At 32.6% G+C, this 25,560-nt stretch overlaps 1 protein-coding gene across 1 annotated transcript in view; it reads left to right on the plus strand.

Annotated features, from left to right (window-relative positions):
• Positions 1-25,560, plus strand: part of LOC130450403 (carbonic anhydrase-related protein 10) — a 201,807-nt gene that overhangs the window by 132,975 nt on the left and 43,272 nt on the right. The window contains exons 4-5 of the mRNA XM_056788779.1: positions 1,205-1,396; positions 19,065-19,160. Of these exons, the coding sequence (XP_056644757.1) occupies positions 1,205-1,396; positions 19,065-19,160 (288 nt within the window). The remainder of the gene's footprint in view (positions 1-1,204; positions 1,397-19,064; positions 19,161-25,560) is intronic.

The raw sequence follows: 25,560 nt of genomic DNA on the forward strand, positions 1-25,560 counted from the left end.
GATCCACTGGATACCTGGTGAAAACTGAAGGGATTTTGATGAAAGAAAACTGCGAACTCGATCTTGAAGCTTGTCAACGATCCCAAGCGTTTCTCGAAGCTGTACAAACAGTATTTGAAAGAATTGGAAATGAAGAATGTTCTAGATAAAACATAGAACCAAATAAACGACGATTATTAGTCAAAATTATTACAAAGAAGGTTTGGGGATGTTTTGGAGGTTGATCCATTGGAAACCTGGTGAAAACTGATGGGATTTTGATAAAAGAAAACTGTGAACTCGATCTTGAAGCTTGTCAACGATCCCAAGCGGTTCTCGAAGCTGTACAAAAGGTATTTGAAAGAATTGGAAATGAAGAATGTTCTAGATAAAACATAGAACCAAATAAACGACGATAATTCGTCAAAATTATCACAAAGAAGGTTTGGGGATGTTTTGGAGGTTGATCCACTGGATACCTGGTGAAAACTGAAGGGATTTTGATGAAAGAAAACTGCGAACTTGATCTTGAAGCTTGTCAGCGATCCCAAGCGTTTCTCGAAGCTGTACAAAAGGTATTTGAAAGAATTGGAAATGAAGAATGTTCTAGATAAAACATAGAACCAAATAAACGACGATTATTCGTCAAAATTATCACAAAGAAGGTTTGGGGATGTTTTGGAGGTTGATCCATTGGATACCTGGTGAAAACTGAAGGGATTTTGATGAAAGAAAACTGCGAACTTGATATTGAAGCTTGTCAGCGATCCCAAGCGTTTCTCGAAGCTGTACAAACAGTATTTGAAAGAATTGGAAATGAAAAATGTTCTAGATAAAACATAGAACCAAATAAATGACGATTATTAGTCAAAATTATTACAAAGAAGGTTTGGGGATGTTTTGGAGGTTGATCCATTGGAAACCTGATGAAAACTGATGGGATTTCGATAAAAGAAAGCTGCGAACTCGATCTTGAAGCTTGTCAACGATCCCAAGCGTTTCTCGAAGCTGTGCAAACAGTATTTGGAAGACTTGACGAGGAAGAATGTACTAAAAGTGATAATTTGACCAAAACCAGCAATTAAGAAGACAAAGAGCAAACGAAAGACAGAAATGCATAAAGATAAAAGACTTTAAACAGAAATAAAGTATAAATATTGTTGTTATTTTGGATAATCGTTATGTAGTCATTCCTATGTTTAATTCAGATAATTTTTTATTGCAGGTGAGCGGATCTATCATGAATACCGGTCACAGCGTGATCTTCACCGTGGAAAACGACACCAGGCAACATATCAACGTGAGCGGTGGTCCGCTTTCCTACAAATATCAATTCCAAGAGATCCACATCCACTACGGTCTCCACGATCAATTCGGATCCGAACATTCAATAAACGGATACGCCTTCCCCGCCGAGGTAAGTACCAAAATTTAGATATAATCAATCAGTTCTAGTTTCTAAACGACGTAATGCTCAAGGCAAACATTCTTGAGATTGGAATGGAAAAGGGAAAACAACGAAGTTGTTAATGATACTGCTTGTGAGTTGAGTTGAAATGATACAAGATGAGAATAATTTCGACGAGATGATTCCCCGCGGTGCCACAACGGAATTTTAGTAAGAGGGAAAACAGGAAAACCTAATTTAACAAGGAAATGAACATCTGGATTATCATCGATTCGGGTATATTGCGCCAATTATCGTATTAGATTTGTTTTTTTATCAAATATACAAAGGTATGTCTGAATATCTTCATCGAGGCAATTTTCCTGGTTGAAAACTGTGAAAATAACGAAGAAAAACCGAAATAACACTCTTTGTTTTTATCAAATCAAGACTGTCTTCTTGTAATCGTAAATTGAGCTTTGTACAAATCTGTCTGCTTCAAAATTGATCAGCTTGTTTCCCAAACGAGGATCTTTACTTTCCAGAAACTAACTGAGTCAAAAAATATACTCTTCGACTACCAGAAGGTAACAGCAATCGTTGGAAGTCTTCATCTTCAGATTGAGCCGAACTGTGGGAAGTTTGAATGAAAGGAAACCTAAAATCACCAAAACCAAATTGATTTTTCCGAAATATGGTACTGCGGGAGTTCAAGAATCAATCTATCATCACCAGTCGAATACTCCCCTTCCATATACCCTCCTCCCCACGCCACACACCTTTCCAAACGTTTTTTCCTTTGATCTAAGCAGTGCTGGAAGTCTTCTTTGGTTAGTGCCTTCAGAAGCTCTTCCATCGACTCAAATCGGGTCTGTTTCGAAGCAGATCTTTTTCTAAGGAAATCCGAGCGGACCCATTGATCCAGGAGCCAGATTTTTGGCGTTTGCAGCCTCGGCAATCATCAGGACGCTTTGCACGCACAATTTGGTTGATTTTGGTCACGGTTTCAGGAGTTAAAAGTCAACCTGGGGGCTGGTCATCTTCAGGCCATCACTAAAGCGCTAACACAATTCAAAAACACGCGCACTAGATAGAGAATTGTCCCCAAAGGCCTCTGGCAACAATTTATAACACTTAATCGGAGTTTTTTTCAAATAGCCACTGCACAAATACTATAATAGTGACGGAAACGTGTTTTGGGACGTGCTTAGACAAGATATATAGATACCCCACGCGTCTAGGGCGCCCTCTAGACGCGTAGTCTCGTTATTTAATAACCAGACCTCGTATAGACAAGATCAAAGTAACAGGGGTAAAAACGTAGGGTTTTTGAAGTTTATATTGTTTATAAAACATCGTACGTTGAAATTTCTGAATTTCTAAAGTTAAAAAATATATTTCGGTCGAATACTTTTTCGCGTCATAACTTTTGGCTGTGGTACGAGAAAAAGTTGAAAGCCGAACGGGAAAATTAAAACATTAGAACTTATTAAAAGCATAAATCACATTAGTGGATAAAGTAATTAATTTCATTGATATCTTTTGAGAATTTAGGAAATCCGGAGATTAGAAATTCTGCGGTTTCCCGCTTTCTTCTTTTCGTTATTAACAGATTTTTCTCAGTGGCGGTATGAGGTTTTGAAAGAATGGTTTTATTAATTTTTTTCTTCGACAAGGGTGTGGGGACAAAAAATCCGTACGAAATGTTTGTTTAAATTTGATTACTGACTCACTGTTCACTGTGAGTGAGAGATTTCGAAAATTGTTTATCTGATCATTATAAACTAAACAGAGACGTAATTGGCAGATTTAACTACTGTCAAATAACTAAAAAAAGTTGACGACATCCTTAATTAATGCCTAATTTACCTGCTAAGCTGTCAGTGCGCATAATCTCTGAACTGGACTGGACTGGAGTTGATACAAATTAGTTTTTGTAGTTGACTTCAGTTCTACTGAAGTCTACGCCCTTTAACTCTAAAACAGGTCAACGTATAAAAAAATGTTACATACAAAAGTTGTAGAGAATTAAATTCACTACAATATTGATAATGGATATAAATAGCGTAAAATCTATAGAAAACGAGATATTTGCACAAAATGTAAAAAAAATCGATTCGTGTATAACATAACAACCTTCAAGAGGATTACGCCCTTTAACTCTAAAACAGGTCAACGTATAAAAAAATGTTACATACAAAAGTTGTAGAGAATTAAATTCTCTACAATATTGATAAGGAATACAAATACCGTAAAATCTATAGAAAACGAGATATTTGCACAAAATGTGAAAAAAATCGATTCGTATATAACCTAACTTGACATTCAGGAGGACTACGCCCTCTATCTCTAAAACGGCTCAACGTATAAAAAAATGTTGAATACAAAAGTTGTAGAGAATTAAATTTTCTACAGTATTGATGGAGGATACAAATAGCGTAAAACCCATAGAAAATGAGATATTTGCAAAAAATGTAAAAAAAATTGATTCGTATATAACCTAACTTGACATTCAGGAGGACTACGCCCTCTATCTCTGAAACGGCTCAACGTATAAAAAAATGTTGAATACAAAAGTTGTAGAGAATTAAATTTTCTACAGTATTGATGGAGGATACAAATAGCGTAAAACCCATAGAAAATGAGATATTTGCAAAAAATGTAAAAAAAATTGATTCGTATATAACCTAACTTGACATTCAGGAGGACTACGCCCTCTATCTCTGAAACGGCTCAACGTATAAAAAAATGTTATATACAAAAGTTGTAGAAAATTAAATTCTCTACGATATTGGTGGGGAATACAAATAGCGTAAAATCCATAGAAAACGAGATATTTGCACAAAATGTGAAAAAAATCGATTCGTATATAACCTAACTTGACATTCAGGAGGACTACGCCCTCTATCTCTAAAACGGCTCAACGTATAAAAAAATGTTGAATACAAAAGTTGTAGAGAATTAAATTTTCTACAGTATTGATGGAGGATACAAATAGCGTAAAACCCATAGAAAATGAGATATTTGCAAAAAATTTAAAAAAAATTGATTCGTATATAACCTAACTTGACATTCAGGAGGACTACGCCCTCTATCTCTGAAACGGCTCAACGTATAAAAAAATGTTATATACAAAAGTTGTAGAAAATTAAATTCTCTACGATATTGGTGGGGAATACAAATAGCGTAAAATCCATAGAAAACGAGATATTTGCACAAAATGTGAAAAAAATCGATTCGTATATAACCTAACTTGACATTCAGGAGGACTACGCCCTCTATCTCTAAAACGGCTCAACGTATAAAAAAATGTTGAATACAAAAGTTGTAGAGAATTAAATTTTCTACAGTATTGATGGAGGATACAAATAGCGTAAAACCCATAGAAAATGAGATATTTGCAAAAAATGTAAAAAAAATTGATTCGTATATAACCTAACTTGACATTCAGGAGGACTACGCCCTCTATCTCTGAAACGGCTCAACGTATAAAAAAATGTTATATACAAAAGTTGTAGAGAATTAAATTTTCTACAGTATTGATGGAGGATACAAATAGCGTAAAACCCATAGAAAATGAGATATTTGCAAAAAATGTAAAAAAAATCGATTCGTATATAACCTAACTCAACATTCAGGAGGACTACGCGCTCTATCTCTAAAACGGCCTAACGTTTAAAAAAATGTTGATTACAAAAGTTGTAGAGAAATAAATTCTCTACAATATTGATGGGAAACAAAAATAGCGTAAAACCCATAGAAAACGAGATATTCGCAAGAAATGCGATAAAAATCGATTCGTATATAACCTAACTTAACATTCAGGAGGACTACGCCCTCTATCTCTAAAACGGCTCAACGTATAAAAAAATGTTGAATACAAAAGTTGTAGAGAAATAAATTCTCTACAATATTGATTGGAAACAAAAATAGCGTAAAACCCATAGAAAACGAGATATTCGCAAGAAATGCGATAAAAATCGATTCGTATATAACCTAACTTAACATTCAGGAGGACTACGCCCTCTATCTCTAAAACGGCTCAACGTATAAAAAAATGTTGAATACAAAAGTTGTAGAGAAATAAATTCTCTACAATATTGATGGGAAACAAAAATAGCGTAAAACCCATAGAAAACGAGATATTCGCAAGAAATGCGATAAAAATCGATTCGTATATAACCTAACTTAACATTCAGGAGGACTACGCCCTCTATCTATAAAACGGCTCAACGTATAAAAAAATGTTGAATACAAAAGTTGTAGAGAAATAAATTCTCTACAATATTGATGGGCAACAAAAATAGCGTAAAACCCATAGAAAACGAGATATTCGCAAGAAATGCGATAAAAATCAATTCGTATATAACCTAACTTAACATTCAGGAGGACTACGCCCTCTATCTCTAAAACGGCTCAACGTATAAAAAAATGTTGAATACAAAAGTTGTAGAGAAATAAATTCTCTACAATATTGATAAGAAATACAAATAGCGTAAAACTCATAGAAAACGAGATATTTGCAAAAAATGTAAAAAAAATCGATTCGTATATAACCCAACAACCTACAGAAGGACTACGACCTCTATCTCTGAAACGGCTCAACGTATAAAAAAATGTTAAATGGAAAAGTTGTAGAAAATTAAATTTTCTACAATATTGCTAAGGAATACAAATAGCGTAAAACCAATAGAAAATGAGATATTTGCACAAAATGTGAAAAAAATCGATTCGTATATAACAACTTTCAGGACGACTACGCCTTCTATCTCAAAAACGGCTCAACGTATAAAAAAATGTTGAATACAAAAGTTGTAGAGAAATAAATTCTCTACAATATTGATGGGAAACAAAAATAGCGTAAAACCCATAGAAAACGAGATATTCGCAAGAAATGCGATAAAAATCGATTCGTATATAACCTAACTTAACATTCAGGAGGACTACGCCCTCTATCTCTAAAACGGCTCAACGTATAAAAAAATGTTGAATACAAAAGTTGTAGAGAAATAAATTCTCTACAATATTGATTGGAAACAAAAATAGCGTAAAACCCATAGAAAACGAGATATTCGCAAGAAATGCGATAAAAATCGATTCGTATATAACCTAACTTAACATTCAGGAGGACTACGCCCTCTATCTCTAAAACGGCTCAACGTATAAAAAAATGTTGAATACAAAAGTTGTAGAGAAATAAATTCTCTACAATATTGATGGGAAACAAAAATAGCGTAAAACCCATAGAAAACGAGATATTCGCAAGAAATGCGATAAAAATCGATTCGTATATAACCTAACTTAACATTCAGGAGGACTACGCCCTCTATCTCTAAAACGGCTCAACGTATGAAAAAATGTTGAATACAAAAGTTGTAGAGAAATAAATTCTCTACAATATTGATTGGAAACAAAAATAGCGTAAAACCCATAGAAAACGAGATATTCGCAAGAAATGCGATAAAAATCGATTCGTATATAACCTAACTTAACATTCAGGAGGACTACGCCCTCTATCTCTAAAACGGCTCAACGTATAAAAAAATGTTGAATACAAAAGTTGTAGAGAAATAAATTCTCTACAATATTGATGGGAAACAAAAATAGCGTAAAACCCATAGAAAACGAGATATTCGCAAGAAATGCGATAAAAATCGATTCGTATATAACCTAACTTAACATTCAGGAGGACTACGCCCTCTATCTCTAAAACGGCTCAACGTATAAAAAAATGTTGAATACAAAAGTTGTAGAGAAATAAATTCTCTACAATATTGATGGGAAACAAAAATAGCGTAAAACCCATAGAAAACGAGATATTCGCAAGAAATGCGATAAAAATCGATTCGTATATAACCTAACTTAACATTCAGGAGGACTACGCCCTCTATCTATAAAACGGCTCAACGTATAAAAAAATGTTGAATACAAAAGTTGTAGAGAAATAAATTCTCTACAATATTGATGGGAAACAAAAATAGCGTAAAACCCATAGAAAACGAGATATTCGCAAGAAATGCGATAAAAATCGATTCGTATATAACCTAACTTAACATTCAGGAGGACTACGCCCTCTATCTCTAAAACGGCTCAACGTATAAAAAAATGTTGAATACAAAAGTTGTAGAGAAATAAATTCTCTACAATATTGATAAGAAATACAAATAGCGTAAAACTCATAGAAAACGAGATATTTGCAAAAAATGTAAAAAAAATCGATTCGTATATAACCCAACAACCTACAGAAGGACTACGACCTCTATCTCTGAAACGGCTCAACGTATAAAAAAATGTTAAATGGAAAAGTTGTAGAAAATTAAATTTTCTACAATATTGATAAGGAATACAAATAGCGTAAAACCCATAGAAAACGAGATATTTACAAGAAATATGAAAAAAAAATCGATTCGTTATTATCTAATGTAAACGGGATTGTACAACGTCGAGGTGTGTGCGTATATATGTGTGTGTGTGTGCGTGTTCTAATTATGTTGAACTTTGACACGAAGTAACCGATAAGTTTATTCCACCTGGCGCAAGTTAAACTAACGACTAATTCAATTTAACGATGATACAAAACTATGTAGAGACTAACTGACAGTTCGCAAATTGCATGTAATTGGTTTACTTGGGACAACCGAGCAAATTTACGAGCGGTCGAGGGAGTCGACTGTATTTTGATATCGTTTCATCACGTGTATCGAAATCGGTTTTCGTGGAGTAATTCCATGAAAAGTATCCGATAACGATTACATCGATTATTAGTTTATTCAAATTAGGGTTATATCGAATAAACAAAAAAAAAAACGAGAAAATTGTTGTACAAGATCGTATAGATTCGCCACTAATGTGGATAGAAACAGAAACACTCGATTTGCAAATAGAAAAATCGATTTTCGACCTAATTCACCGATATTTACATCGGTTTTCAATAATATATCTTTTAGTACGGACCAAAACGAATTCTACGATATATTTTCATCAAAAACTCTCTAAAAAGGATTGGGAATGCAAAAAAATAATAAATCCATTTGGTCGTAATATATACCAGACCCCAAATCTACGCAAACATCATAAACTCCCCGATTAAGATCTCTGAATCATAATCAACACGTTCATCAGTTAAATTCCAAATCCAAGTGCTCGAAATGATTTTTCAAACACGATTTAGTCGGAATTCCATCACCACAACGTCGTGGTATGTTTCTGATTGAATCCTCCAAGTAATTCAACTCCAAATCTTCGCACTTCTTGTAGTTGTCTCCAGCTAACTTTCGGAACTGTCTTATTCATAAATCTAGCAGTGAAGCAATTTTCCTGGACTATATCAATTTTAAAATTCGAATAAAGTTGATTTTCGCGATGTTTTACTGGGCTATTGAAGATCTTTAACACTGTTTCACACATTTTTTTGTGATAAAACGTCGTTCGATTTAAACAAAACTGCACGATCTAATGGCCGGCTAGATTTCCCGATTTGACTCCTCTCGATTATTTCTTACATATTTCAATAAACCAGCATGTTGTACATTTGATATTTTCTCGAAGAATGTTTGCCGTTTGGACCGGCGAGGGCTTTTTAATATTTGAAACATCCGACGCGTTTTCAGTTGTATATCGGAAATATTCATGGAGTGAAACTACACGGATGATTTCTCCAAAAGAAAGAATATCCTTGGGATAATACTTCGAGTTCAAACGAACTGAATTATATGTTTAAACTTTCCGGATAAATGAATTTTAAAAAAATTTATTATACAGCAGCCATTTTGATTAAAACATCGAAATTTATCGTTTGTAGAACTTTAATTTTTATTTTCGAACTACACCTGTATATTTCACGTACTATACAGTGGTAATTTAAACTAAAATACCTTATAAATTTGAGTTGTGAATAAATAATCGTCTTCGGAGTTTCCTGAGGACGATAAATTTCAACTTAGATGTAAATCCGTGATTCCCACGACTGAATCGGGAATCTACGTGTCAAAACTTGTAATCTACAACATTAACTCGTAAATACTTGCATATTTAATATGAAATATGACGCGCCGGCCGCCATCCCGTCCACAACGTTCTGGTTAACCGTGCACCATTGGAAAACAGTTAAAACAGCTGTTGATGAAAGTAAAAAATTGAGCGCAAATATTAACTAGAACATTCAATCGAAACAAAGTTTTTTCCGAGGCTTTTCGCCAACTTTGATACAAATCCAGACGAAAATATTATCCGGCGAAATCAAAAAGAACGACGACTAGTATTGGAAAAGTTGAGTCGAGTTGAAAGGAATCAAAATATTTGCTACTCCGAGCTACTCGAAGTTAACGAAACGTTTATGATTTTGTAGAGGTGTGGACTGTCGAAAATAACGTTTATAATACCAGGAAAGATTTCGAAAACGAAGAATTGTTTTTCTCAAATTGTTTACAATAGTTTATAGTCGATTTAATCATTTTAATTTCAATTTTTTCATAACAAACATCATAAAAAGTCTTGTCTAGAATTATCCATTTTTATTTACAGTTGAAAATTGATAATCAAATATTTCAAAAACAAATTTAAAGTTTGTACTAATTATATTTTACTTTTAGTACTAAAAAAAAACAAACGTTTCGTCACAAATACTCAAATATCCATAAACAAATCAAATACCACTCGTATTTCAACTCGTTTTGCATACGTTCATCATTCAAAATGTCAAACGTCATGTTGTCAATGTCAGATTTGACATATCGCACATCGATGTTGCCATATTTCGAAATTTAAGTAGTAATCTTCGTATTTTGGAATCTAAATTATTTCTTGGAATTGATGGAATATTTTCTTGAATTTTTCGAAATTTTCATACCAATTATCTTCTGAAAAAGCGTAGCGAAGTGATAAACGTGTTTTCTGACTTCATAGAACTCCTGGTTCAATTAAATTGAGTTCTAAAGTACCGATCAAATGTTTGGACATTTTTGGAGGTCACAGTTTTGAATTGAGACACCTCCATGTGGTTTAACCACGTCAAACTCTTCTTCAGGTGTATAAAGACGTTAACCTCGAAATTTATAAGGTAATAAAAAGCTTCATCACTAAAAAACAAAACTTTTTGATACAATCTATGTCGAAAATCATAGAAAATCTACCAAAATTTCAAATATATATAAACAAATCAAATACCACTCGTATTTCAACTCGTTTTGCATACGTTCATCATTCACAATGTCAAACGTCATGATGTCAATGTCAGATTTGACATATCGCACATCGATGTTGCCATATTTCGAATATTAAGTAGCAACAGATGGCGCTTTAAGTGACGCTTCAAAAGTTTGTTGATTTAAACGTGGTCGTACAGTCACCGATGATGGTGAACGTTCTGGGGTGGTCCAATTAAGAAGGTTACTGTGGAAAACATCAAAAAATTTTTCGTAAATTCCCATCTCTATACAGATAACGTTCACTGAAGATAAATAAAATTTTATTTCGACGATTCAAAGACAATCTGTGAATATATGATGACACGGATGATCGAATGGAATTTATTTTTATGTTTTTAGGGGATTTTCTCACGATTTTATCAATAACTTGACTCGCAGATAAATTTTCAAATCAAAATTTCGCATAGATTGATATATGATCTTAATCTTACCAAAACAGTTATTTGAGTTATTAGTTGACCTGCAGGACGTTCTTAATTGATATTTGCGGCCTTACGGCCGCAATTGGAATCCTGCAGATAACCGGCTTTAATTAATGCTCGTTCAGAATGCATTCCATGTGAATCGTAGGGAATTTCAGTTTCAGAATTCTGCACGGTTGCATTGGTTGTCTCTTTACGGAATTACTGACGTGAAAATTCTTCGTCGGACGCAAAATGGCGATTATTTAGACTCGCTTTTATGTTGGACTCTCCGTTTGTTTTACGTAGATAAGTTTCCGTTTGTATATTCGACGGTTTCGTCTCGAATCAGGTTGTTTCCATCGAGATATTGGATGAAAAGCCCGGAAAATTTCACATTGCACCTTATAACGAACATCGAACGAATTCCGCGCGCGCGCGCCTTCGCCAATTTTTTCAATTTCAATACATCTAGGCAGGACCGGCTCTACATAATAAAAAAGCGTCCAAGGAAATCAAATATAGAAGAATTCCAAATAAAGAGAAGTTCTAATGAAGAACTAGGCGAGAAAAATAAATAGTATTCAATATTACAGTGAAAGTAATTACGAGGGGAAGTCGTAGTTTCAATTAATTTTTTCGTTTCCGTTTTCTCCATTTTTTATTTGATAATTAAATCTAATTATAATAATCGTCAATGTACGAGGTTTGTTTTGTGAGAATTTGAGCTTATAAACCTCGTATTAGAGTTTATATTTTATAGTACAAGATGGAGCAAAGAAATAAACGATGTATACGCCTGTTAAACTTGAAAATTGATTTTTTTAACACTGAAAACAAAATAACGCGTTTGGACGAAGAGAAAAACACAGTAAACATGATAATCGTGAATGTACGAGGTTTATTTCAAAAATATTCGAATTTATTTTAGTATTTCAATGATTTCGAAGGATTAAAACTTTGAGAATTCATTCAGGAAGTAGATAATTCATTCAGGAGGTTGAGAATTCATTCAGAAAGTGGAAAATTCATTCAGGAAGTAGATAATTGATTCAGGAAGTTGAGAATTCATTCAGGAGGTTGATAATTGATTCAGGAATTTGAGAATTCATTCAGGAAGTAGATAATTGATTCAGGAAGTTGAGAATTGATTCAGGAATTTGAGAATTCATTCAGGAGATTGAGAATTCATTCAGAAAGTGGAGAATTCATTCAGGAAGTTGAGAATTGATTCAGAAAGTAGATAATTCATTCAGGAAGTAGAGAATTGATTCAGGAAGTTGAGAATTGATTCAGGAATTTGAGAATTCATTCAGGAGGTTGAGAATTCATTCAGGAACTGGAGAATTCATTCAGAAAGTAGAGAATTCATTCAGGGGGTTGAGAATTGATTCAGGAAGTAGAGAATTGATTCAGGAAGTAGAGAATTCATTCAGGAATTTGAGAATTCATTCAGGAATTTGAGAATTCATTCAGGAAGTAGATATTTGATTCAGGAAGTTGAGAATTGATTCAGGAATTTGAGAATTCATTCAGGAGGTTGAGAATTCATTCAGAAAGTGGAGAATTCATTCAGGAAGTTGAGAATTGATTCAGAAAGTAGATAATTCATTCAGGAAGTAGAGAATTCATTCAGGAAGTTGAGAATTGATTCAGGAACTGGAGAATTCATTCAGAAAGTAGATAATTCATTCAGGGGGTTGAGAATTGATTCAGGAAGTAGAGAATTGATTCAGGAAGTAGAGAATTGATTCAGGAAGTAGAGAATTCATTCAGGAATTTGAGAATTCATTCAGGAATTTGAGAATTCATTCAGGAAGTAGATATTTGATTCAGGAAGTTGAGAATTGATTCAGGAAGTTGAGAATTGATTCAAAAAGTAGATAATTCATTCAGAAAGTGGAGAATTCATTCAGGAAGTTGAGAATTGATTCAGAAAGTAGATAATTCATTCAGGAAGTAGAGAATTCATTCAGGAAGTAGAGAATTCATTCAGGAACTAGAGAATTCATTCAGAAAGTAGAGAATTCATTCAGGAGGTTGAGAATTCATTCAGGAAGTAGAGAATTCATTCAGGAATTTGAGAATTCATTCAGGAGGTTGAGAATTCATTCAGGAAGTAGAGAATTGATTCAGGAAGTTGAGAACGTGATTTATAATTGAATAGAATGCTTCAAATGAAGATAGGATGATGAATGAATGAATGAATCTCTTCTACAACCTCTATCTTCATCTGTTAAGATGTTATTTCCTTCTGTTAGTGTCACTTTCAACTCTTTCACCTCGCAGTATCACTTGAAATTGTTGGAATTCGTTTTTTTTGTTTACTCTGATACAACAATGAAAATAAAACGAGTTCACAAAGTAATTTTTAGAAAAGATCTATGGTTGCAGAGAAAACGTTCGTTCTTAAAACCATAAAATCCCTTTTTCGTCGATAATTTTTCGTTTCCATTCTTTGCTTAGTTAGAAAGTTTAACAAGCAATTACCGAATTCATAAAAGCTTTTGTCAATATCATGGAAAAAGTCAGAAATTAGTTGGTTGTTTTGCTTTTAAACATGCTACAAACTTTTTTGATAAGTTTCGTGCCTCAGTTTGGTTTTCGTCGATCGATAATTCAATAATAAAAAGAAATATCAACAACTACACGATTTTTTCTATTATTTAAACAATTTTCGTATTCAAAATTAACGTGAAATTCAAATAAATACATTTTAAATAGATGTAAATGCAAAATACGTTTTATATAGTAACATTTGAAATCCAGGTGATTATTTCGTCCAGTATTCTCGAAATTTATGGGTTCCATAAATTATTACATCTCGAGAAACATTCTAATGAAATTCCGTACCATCTACGGCGATGGCGGAAATCGGAAATGCCGATTAACTGCTATCTCTCAGTTTTTGAATCACAATCAACTAATAGTTCCACAAGTGATGGTTAAATCAACTTGAACTGCATTCGTGGTACTCAAAAATCGCTCGAAAAACCCTTAAACCGAATCTTGAACTTCTTTAAAAGATTAAAAATAAAAATGTGGCTTAGAAACGCGATGCACGATATTCAATTACCAATTCCACGTTCAGAATTAGTTGGAGGCTCGATACTTTACAACGCAAAAAGATGCACAATCATCCGCCGATTGAAATCAAAGCTGGAACATTTTTTCGGTTTTTCGCAATAATTCGAGGGCATATTCACCGGAAATTGTTTTAAAACAAGCATCGTATGATTTTTTCAAACTTTTAACAGTTTGTTCAAATTTGTAAACTAATTTACAGTTCAAATAATCGCGGTACGAAATTGTAATTGTGATAATTAAAAAACTGAGTGGTAATAATTTATGAAAACCTCCAAGTTTGTAACTAATTATAATTAGGGTGCAGAAAATGCAATTAGAATACGAAATGCAACAGAATGCATAAACTGTACCATTTATGAGATGAATTCTACTAAAGGCGCGTGTTAAAAATTTTCTTCGTACACTTTGAAGTTTATAGATCCATAATTCAATAATTTGATTTCAGTCGAATTGTTTCGTGGGTTTACAGTCGCTTTAAACGTGAATGCTAAGTGCTAAGTTATCTAGAGAGATTTCAAATTTAAATTTCAATGTTGGATGCTTCCCGAAATGCGGTTTTCCAAACCGTAGCTAGCTAGATTCCACCGAAATAAGCAGATCAAATACTCTTAAGGTCGAAAATCGGGAAATTCGATATAATAAAGAGACTTCAACCGAAAAAAAATTAAATACCCCTAAACAAAGATCATAGGAATGGTACTTGGAATTACAAACTCAAAAAATCGTCAAATTTAAAAAGAAATTACATGTTCGTATCAAAAATTCTATACAGGATGTCCCACGACGAGTTGTATACGGTTAAGTAAATCATGAAAATTTCTACGTTTGTAATTCTGTTATATTAAATAAAACACCCTGTATATTGATACATTTTTGAAAACTACGTGAAATTTTTGTAAACTTTTGTCTAAAAACTTTTTTCGAAAAATGCATACTTTTTAAGTTATTAATTTTTTTGTAAATAATTTAAACTATTGCAGACCCTTATAAATTATTTTTTTACTTGGATACCCTTAAAGATATAAAAATGGTTCCTATTCGGTTACTTCAAGTAAGATCAGACGTATTTAAATCTATGTTGAAAAATTTTTCATTTTATACAGGGTATGTATAAAAAGTGTTCAAGTCATCTCTAAAAATTTACAGAAAACATTTAATATCTGTATAAGGGTGAGATTTAGATATAGGGAAGTATACATGAATTTTCCTAATTTCTCATCCCTGAATGCATTAAAATAGAAAAAACCGGGTGGTTCTAATAAAAAAAATAAAAAAGCTTGATATTTATTAACTTGAAGTTTGAACACTTTTTACACACACCCTGTACAAAATGAAAAATTTTTCAACGTAGATTCAAATACGTCTGACCTTGCTAAAAGCAACCGTACAAAAACAATTTTCATATCTTTAAGGGTTTCCTCGTAAAAAAATAATTTATAAGGGTCAAATTTTTTACAAAAAAATTAATAATTCAAAAAGTATACATTTTTCGAAAAAAAAATTTAGACAAAAGTATACTAAAATTTTACGTAGATTTCAAAAATGTACTAATATACAGGGTGTTCTATTTAAAATAACAAAGTTACAATCGACTTCCGGTATAACAGGAAGTCGGCCATCTTTGAAAATATTTTAGTTAAAAAGATCGTATTCGAAAACCCAAACGTAGAAATTTTCATGATTTTACTACAAGTATTTTGCTATATATACAGATAGTTTTAACTCAACGTGGGACACCCTGTATATTAGAAACCATTTAAGATATCGATTTATTTTTGACATAAATCAATTGGAAAAACGTGTATCTAACTCATTTTCTATACTAAACTCTTTTCAATTTCATACATAAGAGATATATACGGGGTTAAAGTTAAAGTAATTTTTTTCGAAAAATGCATATTTTCTGAATTATTAATTTTTTTCTAAAAAATTCAACCGTTGCGGACCCTTCTAAATTATTTTTTTACAAAGTGACCCTTAAAGATATAAAAATGGTTCCTATTCGGTTACTTCAAGTAAGATCAGACGTATTTAAATCTATGTTGAAAAATTTTTCATTTTATACAGGGTATGTATAAAAAGTGTTCAAGTCATCTCTAAAAATTTACAGAAAACATTTAATATCTGTATAAGGGTGAGATTTAGATATAGGGAAGTATACATGAATTTTCCTAATTTCTCATCCCTGAATGCATTAAAATAGAAAAAACCGGGTGGTTCTAATAAAAAAAATAAAAAAGCTTGATATTTATTAACTTGAAGTTTGAACACTTTTTACACACACCCTGTACAAAATGAAAAATTTTTCAACGTAGATTCAAATACGTCTGACCTTGCTAAAAGCAACCGTACAAAAACAATTTTCATATCTTTAAGGGTTTCCTCGTAAAAAAATAATTTATAAGGGTCAAATTTTTTACAAAAAAATTAATAATTCAAAAAGTATACATTTTTCGAAAAAAAAATTTAGACAAAAGTATACTAAAATTTTACGTAGATTTCAAAAATGTACTAATATACAGGGTGTTCTATTTAAAATAACAAAGTTACAATCGACTTCCGGTATAACAGGAAGTCGGCCATCTTTGAAAATATTTTAGTTAAAAAGATCGTATTCGAAAACCCAAACGTAGAAATTTTCATGATTTTACTACAAGTATTTTGCTATATATACAGATAGTTTTAACTCAACGTGGGACACCCTGTATATTAGAAACCATTTAAGATATCGATTTATTTTTGACATAAATCAATTGGAAAAACGTGTATCTAACTCATTTTCTATACTAAACTCTTTTCAATTTCATACATAAGAGATATATACGGGGTTAAAGTTAAAGTAATTTTTTTCGAAAAATGCATATTTTCTGAATTATTAATTTTTTTCTAAAAAATTCAACCGTTGCGGACCCTTCTAAATTATTTTTTTACAAAGTGACCCTTAAAGATATAAAAATGGTTCCTATTCGGTTACTTCAAGTAAGATCAGACGTATTTAAATCTATGTTGAAAAATTTTTCATTTTATACAGGGTATGTATAAAAAGTGTTCAAGTCATCTCTAAAAATTTACAGAAAACATTTAATATCTGTATAAGGGTGAGATTTAGATATAGGGAAGTATACATGAATTTTCCTAATTTCTCATCCCTGAATGCATTAAAATAGAAAAAACCGGGTGGTTCTAATAAAAAAAATAAAAAAGCTTGATATTTATTAACTTGAAGTTTGAACACTTTTTACACACACCCTGTACAAAATGACAAATTTTTCAACGTAGATTCAAATACGTCTGACCTTGCTAAAAGCAACCGAATAAAAAGCATTTTCATATCTTTGAGGGTTTCCTCGTAAAAAAATAATTTATAAGGGTCAAATTTTTTACAAAAAAATTAATAATTCAAAAAGTATACATTTTTCGAAAAAAAATTTAGATAAAAGTATACGAAAATTTTACGTAGATTTCAAAAATGTACTAATATACAGGGTGTTCTATTCAAAATAACAAAGTTACAATCGACTTCCGGTATAACAGGAAGTCGGCTATCTTTGAAAATATTTTAGTTAAAAAGATCGTATTCGAAAACCCAAACGTAGAAATTTTCATGATTTTACTACAAGTATTTTGCTATATATACAGATAATTTTAACTCGACGTGGGACACCCTGTATATTAGAAACCATTCAAGATACCGATTTATTTTTGACATAAATCAATTGGAAAAACGTGTATCTAACTCATTTTCTATACTAAACTCTTTCAATTTCATACATAAGAGATATATACGGGGTTAAAGTTAAAGTATTTTTTTTCGAAAAATGACAGTATATAAATTTGAAGTTTCTACAATTTTGATATGGCAACGTTGTAATACATATTTGAAAAGGTGTATTTTCAACTATTTTGTCAAAAATTGGCTTCTGATAAGTTCATAGTGCCAAATTCTACTTCTAACATATTTAAAAATAACTAATAACTGAAATATACTCAAAAAAATCCAATTTGGTTGACAGATATAGTATAGGTATTGATAATTACGAGGATGATACCAAAAATACCTTGCTTGATCTAGAAAAATCAGTAGTTGCTCTATTAGATATTTTTTTAGTATAGTTTCGACGAGACCGTGCCACCTACTAGACTAAAAACGGTGGTACAACAAACCAGGTGACGACTCCTGAAATATTGAAGAAAATCCATCTGTCATCTGTCAGAATATTACGTTGATCTCCCATAATGAAAAAAAAACGTATAAAAAAATAATTCCTCGTACTATAATTTCGAAATTTACGTCTTTTGATGAAATGTAACTCGTATATTATTTCACGTACATAAAAGTTTTACTTCTTGTCATATATATATATATATTCCCGTATGAAAATCTAATATCGAAAATCTCACCTTTCACACTCCCTAGTGCCCTACTGTAATCCTGAACTGAGTATCAATATTTGAGGGAGAAATAATAAAAAGGAAAATCGCCTGCTAGAGGAAAACACAAGGGTGGAAAATTCGATAAACGCCAAAGCAATAAAGTGATGATTGGAAAGATCTGTGTGAGACGATGGAAATTTCGACACACATTTTTTTTTGTTACAACCAGATTTTCCCTTGTTTACATACGTCGAGAAAAAAATTCCCTTGAAATTTATCTATCTGGACCTGGAGGACGTCTTCGAACCACATTTAGCGGAAAATCCTGATAATAATGGAGATATTCGAATCTGGAAACGGGAAATAATCCGAGGGGGCTAAATCTGGTGAATATGCAAAGATTTTCATATCTTAATCTTAATGGATTTTAATGGAGAATATTTCCAAAAACAATAAAGCCATTTCCAATAATAAATTTTCATATTTCTGTTATAAAACTTAAGTAACAGCCCTCGTATACGAGTAAAACTTGTCAATTAACATTCTGTTGGTAATTCGAGGTTATGTGTATATATTTTAGGTTAAATCGTCATTTTTCTCAGTGTAATAATGTAATAATTTTTGTTTCAGATCCAGATTTTCGGCTTCAACTCACAGCTTTACTCCAACTTCTCGGAGGCATTGCACAAAGCTCAAGGGATCGTAGTTATTTCTCTTCTTTTACAGGTGACTGTCTTTAATGTATGGCCTTTTCCTCTCGGGCGATACAGCCAATTTTACGTATTATAATCATTGAATTCCGTTTTCTTTATTGTTTTCGAATTAAGTACTTTTAGTTTTATCATTTATCGTTTCAATTACGAAAAATCTAGTGCAATAGTTGATTGGAATATTTGAAAACGAGAATCCTAAGACTAAAAAGAGTTCTACAAAAAAAAGAAGAAATAAATGTTTTTTTTTTAATCATAGATTTAACGTAAACTTTGTTCTGGACATTTCGATGGTTTTCTTCTTAATTTTTTATCACATTATATGTATGATTTGGTAAATATTGTATACGAGGATGATCCAAAAAGTACGCCATGTTGTTTAGTATTTGTTTGACAGCTGTCAATATCAATAGTTGAAGTTTTCAATGACTTTGTAAACATTCTCGTATTTATTAGTAATTTTATGTGATATTTATGAGAATATGACAAAAATTTCGAATATAATTCAAGTACAGATCACTGTAGAATTTTACTAGGATAAAATGTTTTACGGCTTGGCCTATAGAGGCGCGTTTAATTGCCTCGGTGTCCCCAGAGTGAAGAGCAGACGGTAAACAAGGCGCAAAAATCGATATCCATTCAGAAATTGTTGCTTCAATGCCGTTAATTATAAAAACATGTGGCAGAATGTGGGAGAAAATTTGAAAAAAAAAATGTTTTTTTAATCGAAAAAAATCGACAAAATCGTCTGAATGATTTATTTCGAATGAGGTTTATTTTTTTCAACTAAGATTTTTTGTAAATCTTGTATTGAGTTTTCCGGAAAAATCCCTTTACCACATTTCATGAATTTCCGATCGTTTTCTACAATTCTCGCCTCCATTTTTACCGCCTCTTTCCTTTTCTGAATTCCAACACTCTCTTCTTTCATAATATTTTGAAATTTTCTTTTAGTAAATGTTTTTTGTAGCCTCTAGAAGCCACGGCACCTTCTTAACCAAATTATGAAGACTAAAAACCAGAAATTCTTCTAGTAGAATCATTTTTCATCCTTTAACAAGTTCAATGACAGTGCTCAATTCATTACGGCACTTCTATCTTCTTCTTTTTCGAAATTTTCCTCCAGTAAATGTTTTTTGTAGCCTCTAGAAGCCACGGCATCTTCTCAACCAAATTATGAAGACTAAAAACCAGAGATTCTTCTAGTAGAATCATTTTTCATCCTTTCACAAGTTCAATGACAGTGCTCAATTCATTACGGCACTTCTATCTTCTTCTTTTTCGAAATTTTCCTCCAGTAAATGTTTTTTGTAGCCTCTAGAAGCCACGGCATCTTCTTAACCAAATTATGAAGACTCAAAACCAGAAATTCTTCTAGTAGAATCATTTTTCATCCTTTAACAAGTTCAATGACAGTGCTCAATTCATTACGGCACTTCTATCTTCTTCTTTTTCGAAATTTTCCTCCAGTAAATGTTTTTTGTAGCCTCTAGAAGCCACGGCATCTTCTCAACCAAATTATGAAGACTAAAAACCAGAGATTCTTCTAGTAGAATCATTTTTCATCCTTTCACAAGTTCAATGACAGTGCTCAATTCATTACGGCACTTCTATCTTCTTCTTTTTCGAAATTTTCCTCCAGTAAATGTTTTTTGTAGCCTCTAGAAGCCACGGCATCTTCTTAACCAAATTATGAAGACTAAAAACCAGAGATTCTTCTAGTAGAATCATTTTTCATCCTTTCACAAGTTCAATGACAGTGCTCAATTCATTACGGCACTTCTATCTTCTTCTTTTTCGAAATTTTCCTCCAGTAAATGTTTTTTGTAGCCTCTAGAAGCCACGGCATCTTCTTAACCAAATTATGAAGACTCAAAACCAGTAATTCTTCTAGTAGAATCATTTTTCATCCTTTAACAAGTTCAATGACAGTGCTCAATTCATTACGGCACTTCTATCTTCTTCTTTTTCGAAATTTTCCTCCAGTAAATGTTTTTTGTAGCCTCTAGAAGCCACGGCATCTTCTTAACCAAATTATGAAGACTCAAAACCAGAAATTCTTCTAGTAGAATCATTTTTCATCCTTTAACAAGTTCAATGACAGTGCTCAATTCATTACGGCACTTCTATCTTCTTCTTTTTCGAAATTTTCCTCCAGTAAATGTTTTTTGTAGCCTCTAGAAGCCACGGCATCTTCTTAACCAAATTATGAAGACTCAAAACCAGAAATTCTTCTAGTAGAATCATTTTTCATCCTTTAACAAGTTCAATGACAGTGCTCAATTCATTACGGCACTTCTATCTTCTTCTTTTTCGAAATTTTCCTCCAGTAAATGTTTTTTGTAGCCTCTAGAAGCCACGGCATCTTCTTAACCAAATTATGAAGACTCAAAACCAGAAATTCTTCTAGTAGAATCATTTTTCATCCTTTAACAAGTTCAATGACAGTGCTCAATTCATTACGGCACTTCTATCTTCTTCTTTTTCGAAATTTTCCTCCAGTAAATGTTTTTTGTAGCCTCTAGAAGCCACGGCATCTTCTTAACCAAATTATGAAGACTCAAAACCAGAAATTCTTCTAGTAGAATCATTTTTCATCCTTTAACAAGTTCAATGACAGTGCTCAATTCATTACGGCACTTCTATCTTCTTCTTTTTCGAAATTTTCCTCCAGTAAATGTTTTTTGTAGCCTCTAGAAGCCACGGCATCTTCTTAACCAAATTATGAAGACTCAAAACCAGAAATTCTTCTAGTAGAATCATTTTTCATCCTTTAACAAGTTCAATGACAGTGCTCAATTCATTACGGCACTTCTATCTTCTTCTTTTTCGAAATTCTCCTCCAGTAGATGTTTTTTGTAGCCTCTAGAAGCCACGGCATCTTCTCAACCAAATTATGAAGACTCAAAACCAGAGATTCTTCTAGTAGAATCATTTTTCATCCTTTCACAAGTTCAATGACAGTGCTCAATTCATTACGGCACTTCTATCTTCTTTTTTTTTCGAAATTTTCCTCCAGTAAATGTTTTTTGTAGCCTCTAGAAGCCACGGCATCTTCTCAACCAAATTATGAAGACTAAAAACCAGAAATTCTTCTAGTAGAATCATTTTTCATCCTTTCACAAGTTCAATGACAGTGCTCAATTCATTACGGCACTTCTATCTTCTTTTTTTTCGAAATTTTCCTCCAGTAAATGTTTTTTGTAGCCTCTAGAAGCCACGGCATCTTCTTAACCAAATTATGAAGACTAAAAACCAGAGATTCTTCTAGTAGAATCATTTTTCATCCTTTAACAAGTTCAATGACAGTGCTCAATTCATTACGGCACTTCTATCTTCTTCTTTTTCGAAATTTTCCTCCAGTAAATGTTTTTTGTAGCCTCTAGAAGCCACGGCATCTTCTTAACCAAATTATGAAGACTAAAAACCAGAGATTCTTCTAGTAGAATCATTTTTCATCCTTTCACAAGTTCAATGACAGTGCTCAATTCATTACGGCACTTCTATCTTCTTCTTTTTCGAAATTTTCCTCCAGTAAATGTTTTTTGTAGCCTCTAGAAGCCACGGCATCTTCTTAACCAAATTATGAAGACTAAAAACCAGAGATTCTTCTAGTAGAATCATTTTTCATCCTTTAACAAGTTCAATGACAGTGCTCAATTCATTACGGCACTTCTATCTTCTTCTTTTTCGAAATTTTCCTCCAGTAAATGTTTTTTGTAGCCTCTAGAAGCCACGGCATCTTCTCAACCAAATTATGAAGACTAAAAACCAGAAATTCTTCTAGTAGAATCATTTTTCATCCTTTCACAAGTTCAATGACAGTGCTCAATTCATTACGGCACTTCTATCTTCTTCTTTTTCGAAATTTTCCTCCAGTAAATGTTTTTTGTAGCCTCTAGAAGCCACGGCATCTTCTTAACCAAATTATGAAGACTAAAAACCAGAGATTCTTCTAGTAGAATCATTTTTCATCCTTTAACAAGTTCAATGACAGTGCTCAATTCATTACGGCACTTCTATCTTCTTCTTTTTCGAAATTTTCCTCCAGTAAATGTTTTTTGTAGCCTCTAGAAGCCACGGCATCTTCTTAACCAAATTATGAAGACTCAAAACCAGAAATTCTTCTAGTAGAATCATTTTTCATCCTTTAACAAGTTCAATGACAGTGCTCAATTCATTACGGCACTTCTATCTTCTTCTTTTTCGAAATTTTCCTCCAGTAAATGTTTTTTGTAGCCTCTAGAAGCCACGGCATCTTCTTAACCAAATTATGAAGACTCAAAACCAGAAATTCTTCTAGTAGAATCATTTTTCATCCTTTAACAAGTTCAATGACAGTGCTCAATTCATTACGGCACTTCTATCTTCTTCTTTTTCGAAATTTTCCTCCAGTAAATGTTTTTTGTAGCCTCTAGAAGCCACGGCATCTTCTTAACCAAATTATGAAGACTCAAAACCAGAAATTCTTCTAGTAGAATCATTTTTCATCCTTTAACAAGTTCAATGACAGTGCTCGATTCATTACGGCACTTCTATCTTCTTCTTTTTCGAAATTTTCCTCCAGTAAATGTTTTTTGTAGCCTCTAGAAGCCACGGCATCTTCTTAACCAAATTATGAAGACTCAAAACCAGAAATTCTTCTAGTAGAATCATTTTTCATCCTTTAACAAGTTCAATGACAGTGCTCAATTCATTACGGCACTTCTATCTTCTTCTTTTTCGAAATTCTCCTCCAGTAGATGTTTTTTGTAGCCTCTAGAAGCCACGGCATCTTCTCAACCAAATTATGAAGACTCAAAACCAGAGATTCTTCTAGTAGAATCATTTTTCATCCTTTCACAAGTTCAATGACAGTGCTCAATTCATTACGGCACTTCTATCTTCTTTTTTTTTCGAAATTTTCCTCCAGTAAATGTTTTTTGTAGCCTCTAGAAGCCACGGCATCTTCTCAACCAAATTATGAAGACTAAAAACCAGAAATTCTTCTAGTAGAATCATTTTTCATCCTTTCACAAGTTCAATGACAGTGCTCAATTCATTACGGCACTTCTATCTTCTTTTTTTTCGAAATTTTCCTCCAGTAAATGTTTTTTGTAGCCTCTAGAAGCCACGGCATCTTCTTAACCAAATTATGAAGACTAAAAACCAGAGATTCTTCTAGTAGAATCATTTTTCATCCTTTAACAAGTTCAATGACAGTGCTCAATTCATTACGGCACTTCTATCTTCTTCTTTTTCGAAATTTTCCTCCAGTAAATATTTTTTGTAGCCTCTAGAAGCCACGGCATCTTCTTAACCAAATTATGAAGACTAAAAACCAGAGATTCTTCTAGTAGAATCATTTTTCATCCTTTCACAAGTTCAATGACAGTGCTCAATTCATTACGGCACTTCTATCTTCTTCTTTTTCGAAATTTTCCTCCAGTAAATGTTTTTTGTAGCCTCTAGAAGCCACGGCATCTTCTTAACCAAATTATGAAGACTAAAAACCAGAGATTCTTCTAGTAGAATCATTTTTCATCCTTTAACAAGTTCAATGACAGTGCTCAATTCATTACGGCACTTCTATCTTCTTCTTTTTCGAAATTTTCCTCCAGTAAATGTTTTTTGTAGCCTCTAGAAGCCACGGCATCTTCTCAACCAAATTATGAAGACTAAAAACCAGAAATTCTTCTAGTAGAATCATTTTTCATCCTTTAACAAGTTCAATGACAGTGCTCAATTCATTACGGCACTTCTATCTTCTTCTTTTTCGAAATTTTCCTCCAGTAAATGTTTTTTGTAGCCTCTAGAAGCCACGGCATCTTCTTAACCAAATTATGAAGACTAAAAACCAGAGATTCTTCTAGTAGAATCATTTTTCATCCTTTCACAAGTTCAATGACAGTGCTCAATTCATTACGGCACTTCTATCTTCTTCTTTTTCGAAATTTTCCTCCAGTAAATGTTTTTTGTAGCCTCTAGAAGCCACGGCATCTTCTTAACCAAATTATGAAGACTAAAAACCAGAGATTCTTCTAGTAGAATCATTTTTCATCCTTTCACAAGTTCAATGACAGTGCTCAATTCATTACGGCACTTCTATCTTCTTCTTTTTCGAAATTCTCCTCCAGTAGATGTTTTTTGTAGCCTCTAGAAGCCACGGCATCTTCTCAACCAAATTATGAAGACTCAAAACCAGAGATTCTTCTAGTAGAATCATTTTTCATCCTTTCACAAGTTCAATGACAGTGCTCAATTCATTACGGCACTTCTATCTTCTTTTTTTTTCGAAATTTTCCTCCAGTAAATGTTTTTTGTAGCCTCTAGAAGCCACGGCATCTTCTCAACCAAATTATGAAGACTAAAAACCAGAAATTCTTCTAGTAGAATCATTTTTCATCCTTTCACAAGTTCAATGACAGTGCTCAATT

Source organism: Diorhabda sublineata, chromosome 1, assembly GCF_026230105.1.
Source record: "Diorhabda sublineata isolate icDioSubl1.1 chromosome 1, icDioSubl1.1, whole genome shotgun sequence".
Lineage (NCBI taxonomy): Eukaryota > Metazoa > Arthropoda > Insecta > Coleoptera > Chrysomelidae > Diorhabda > Diorhabda sublineata.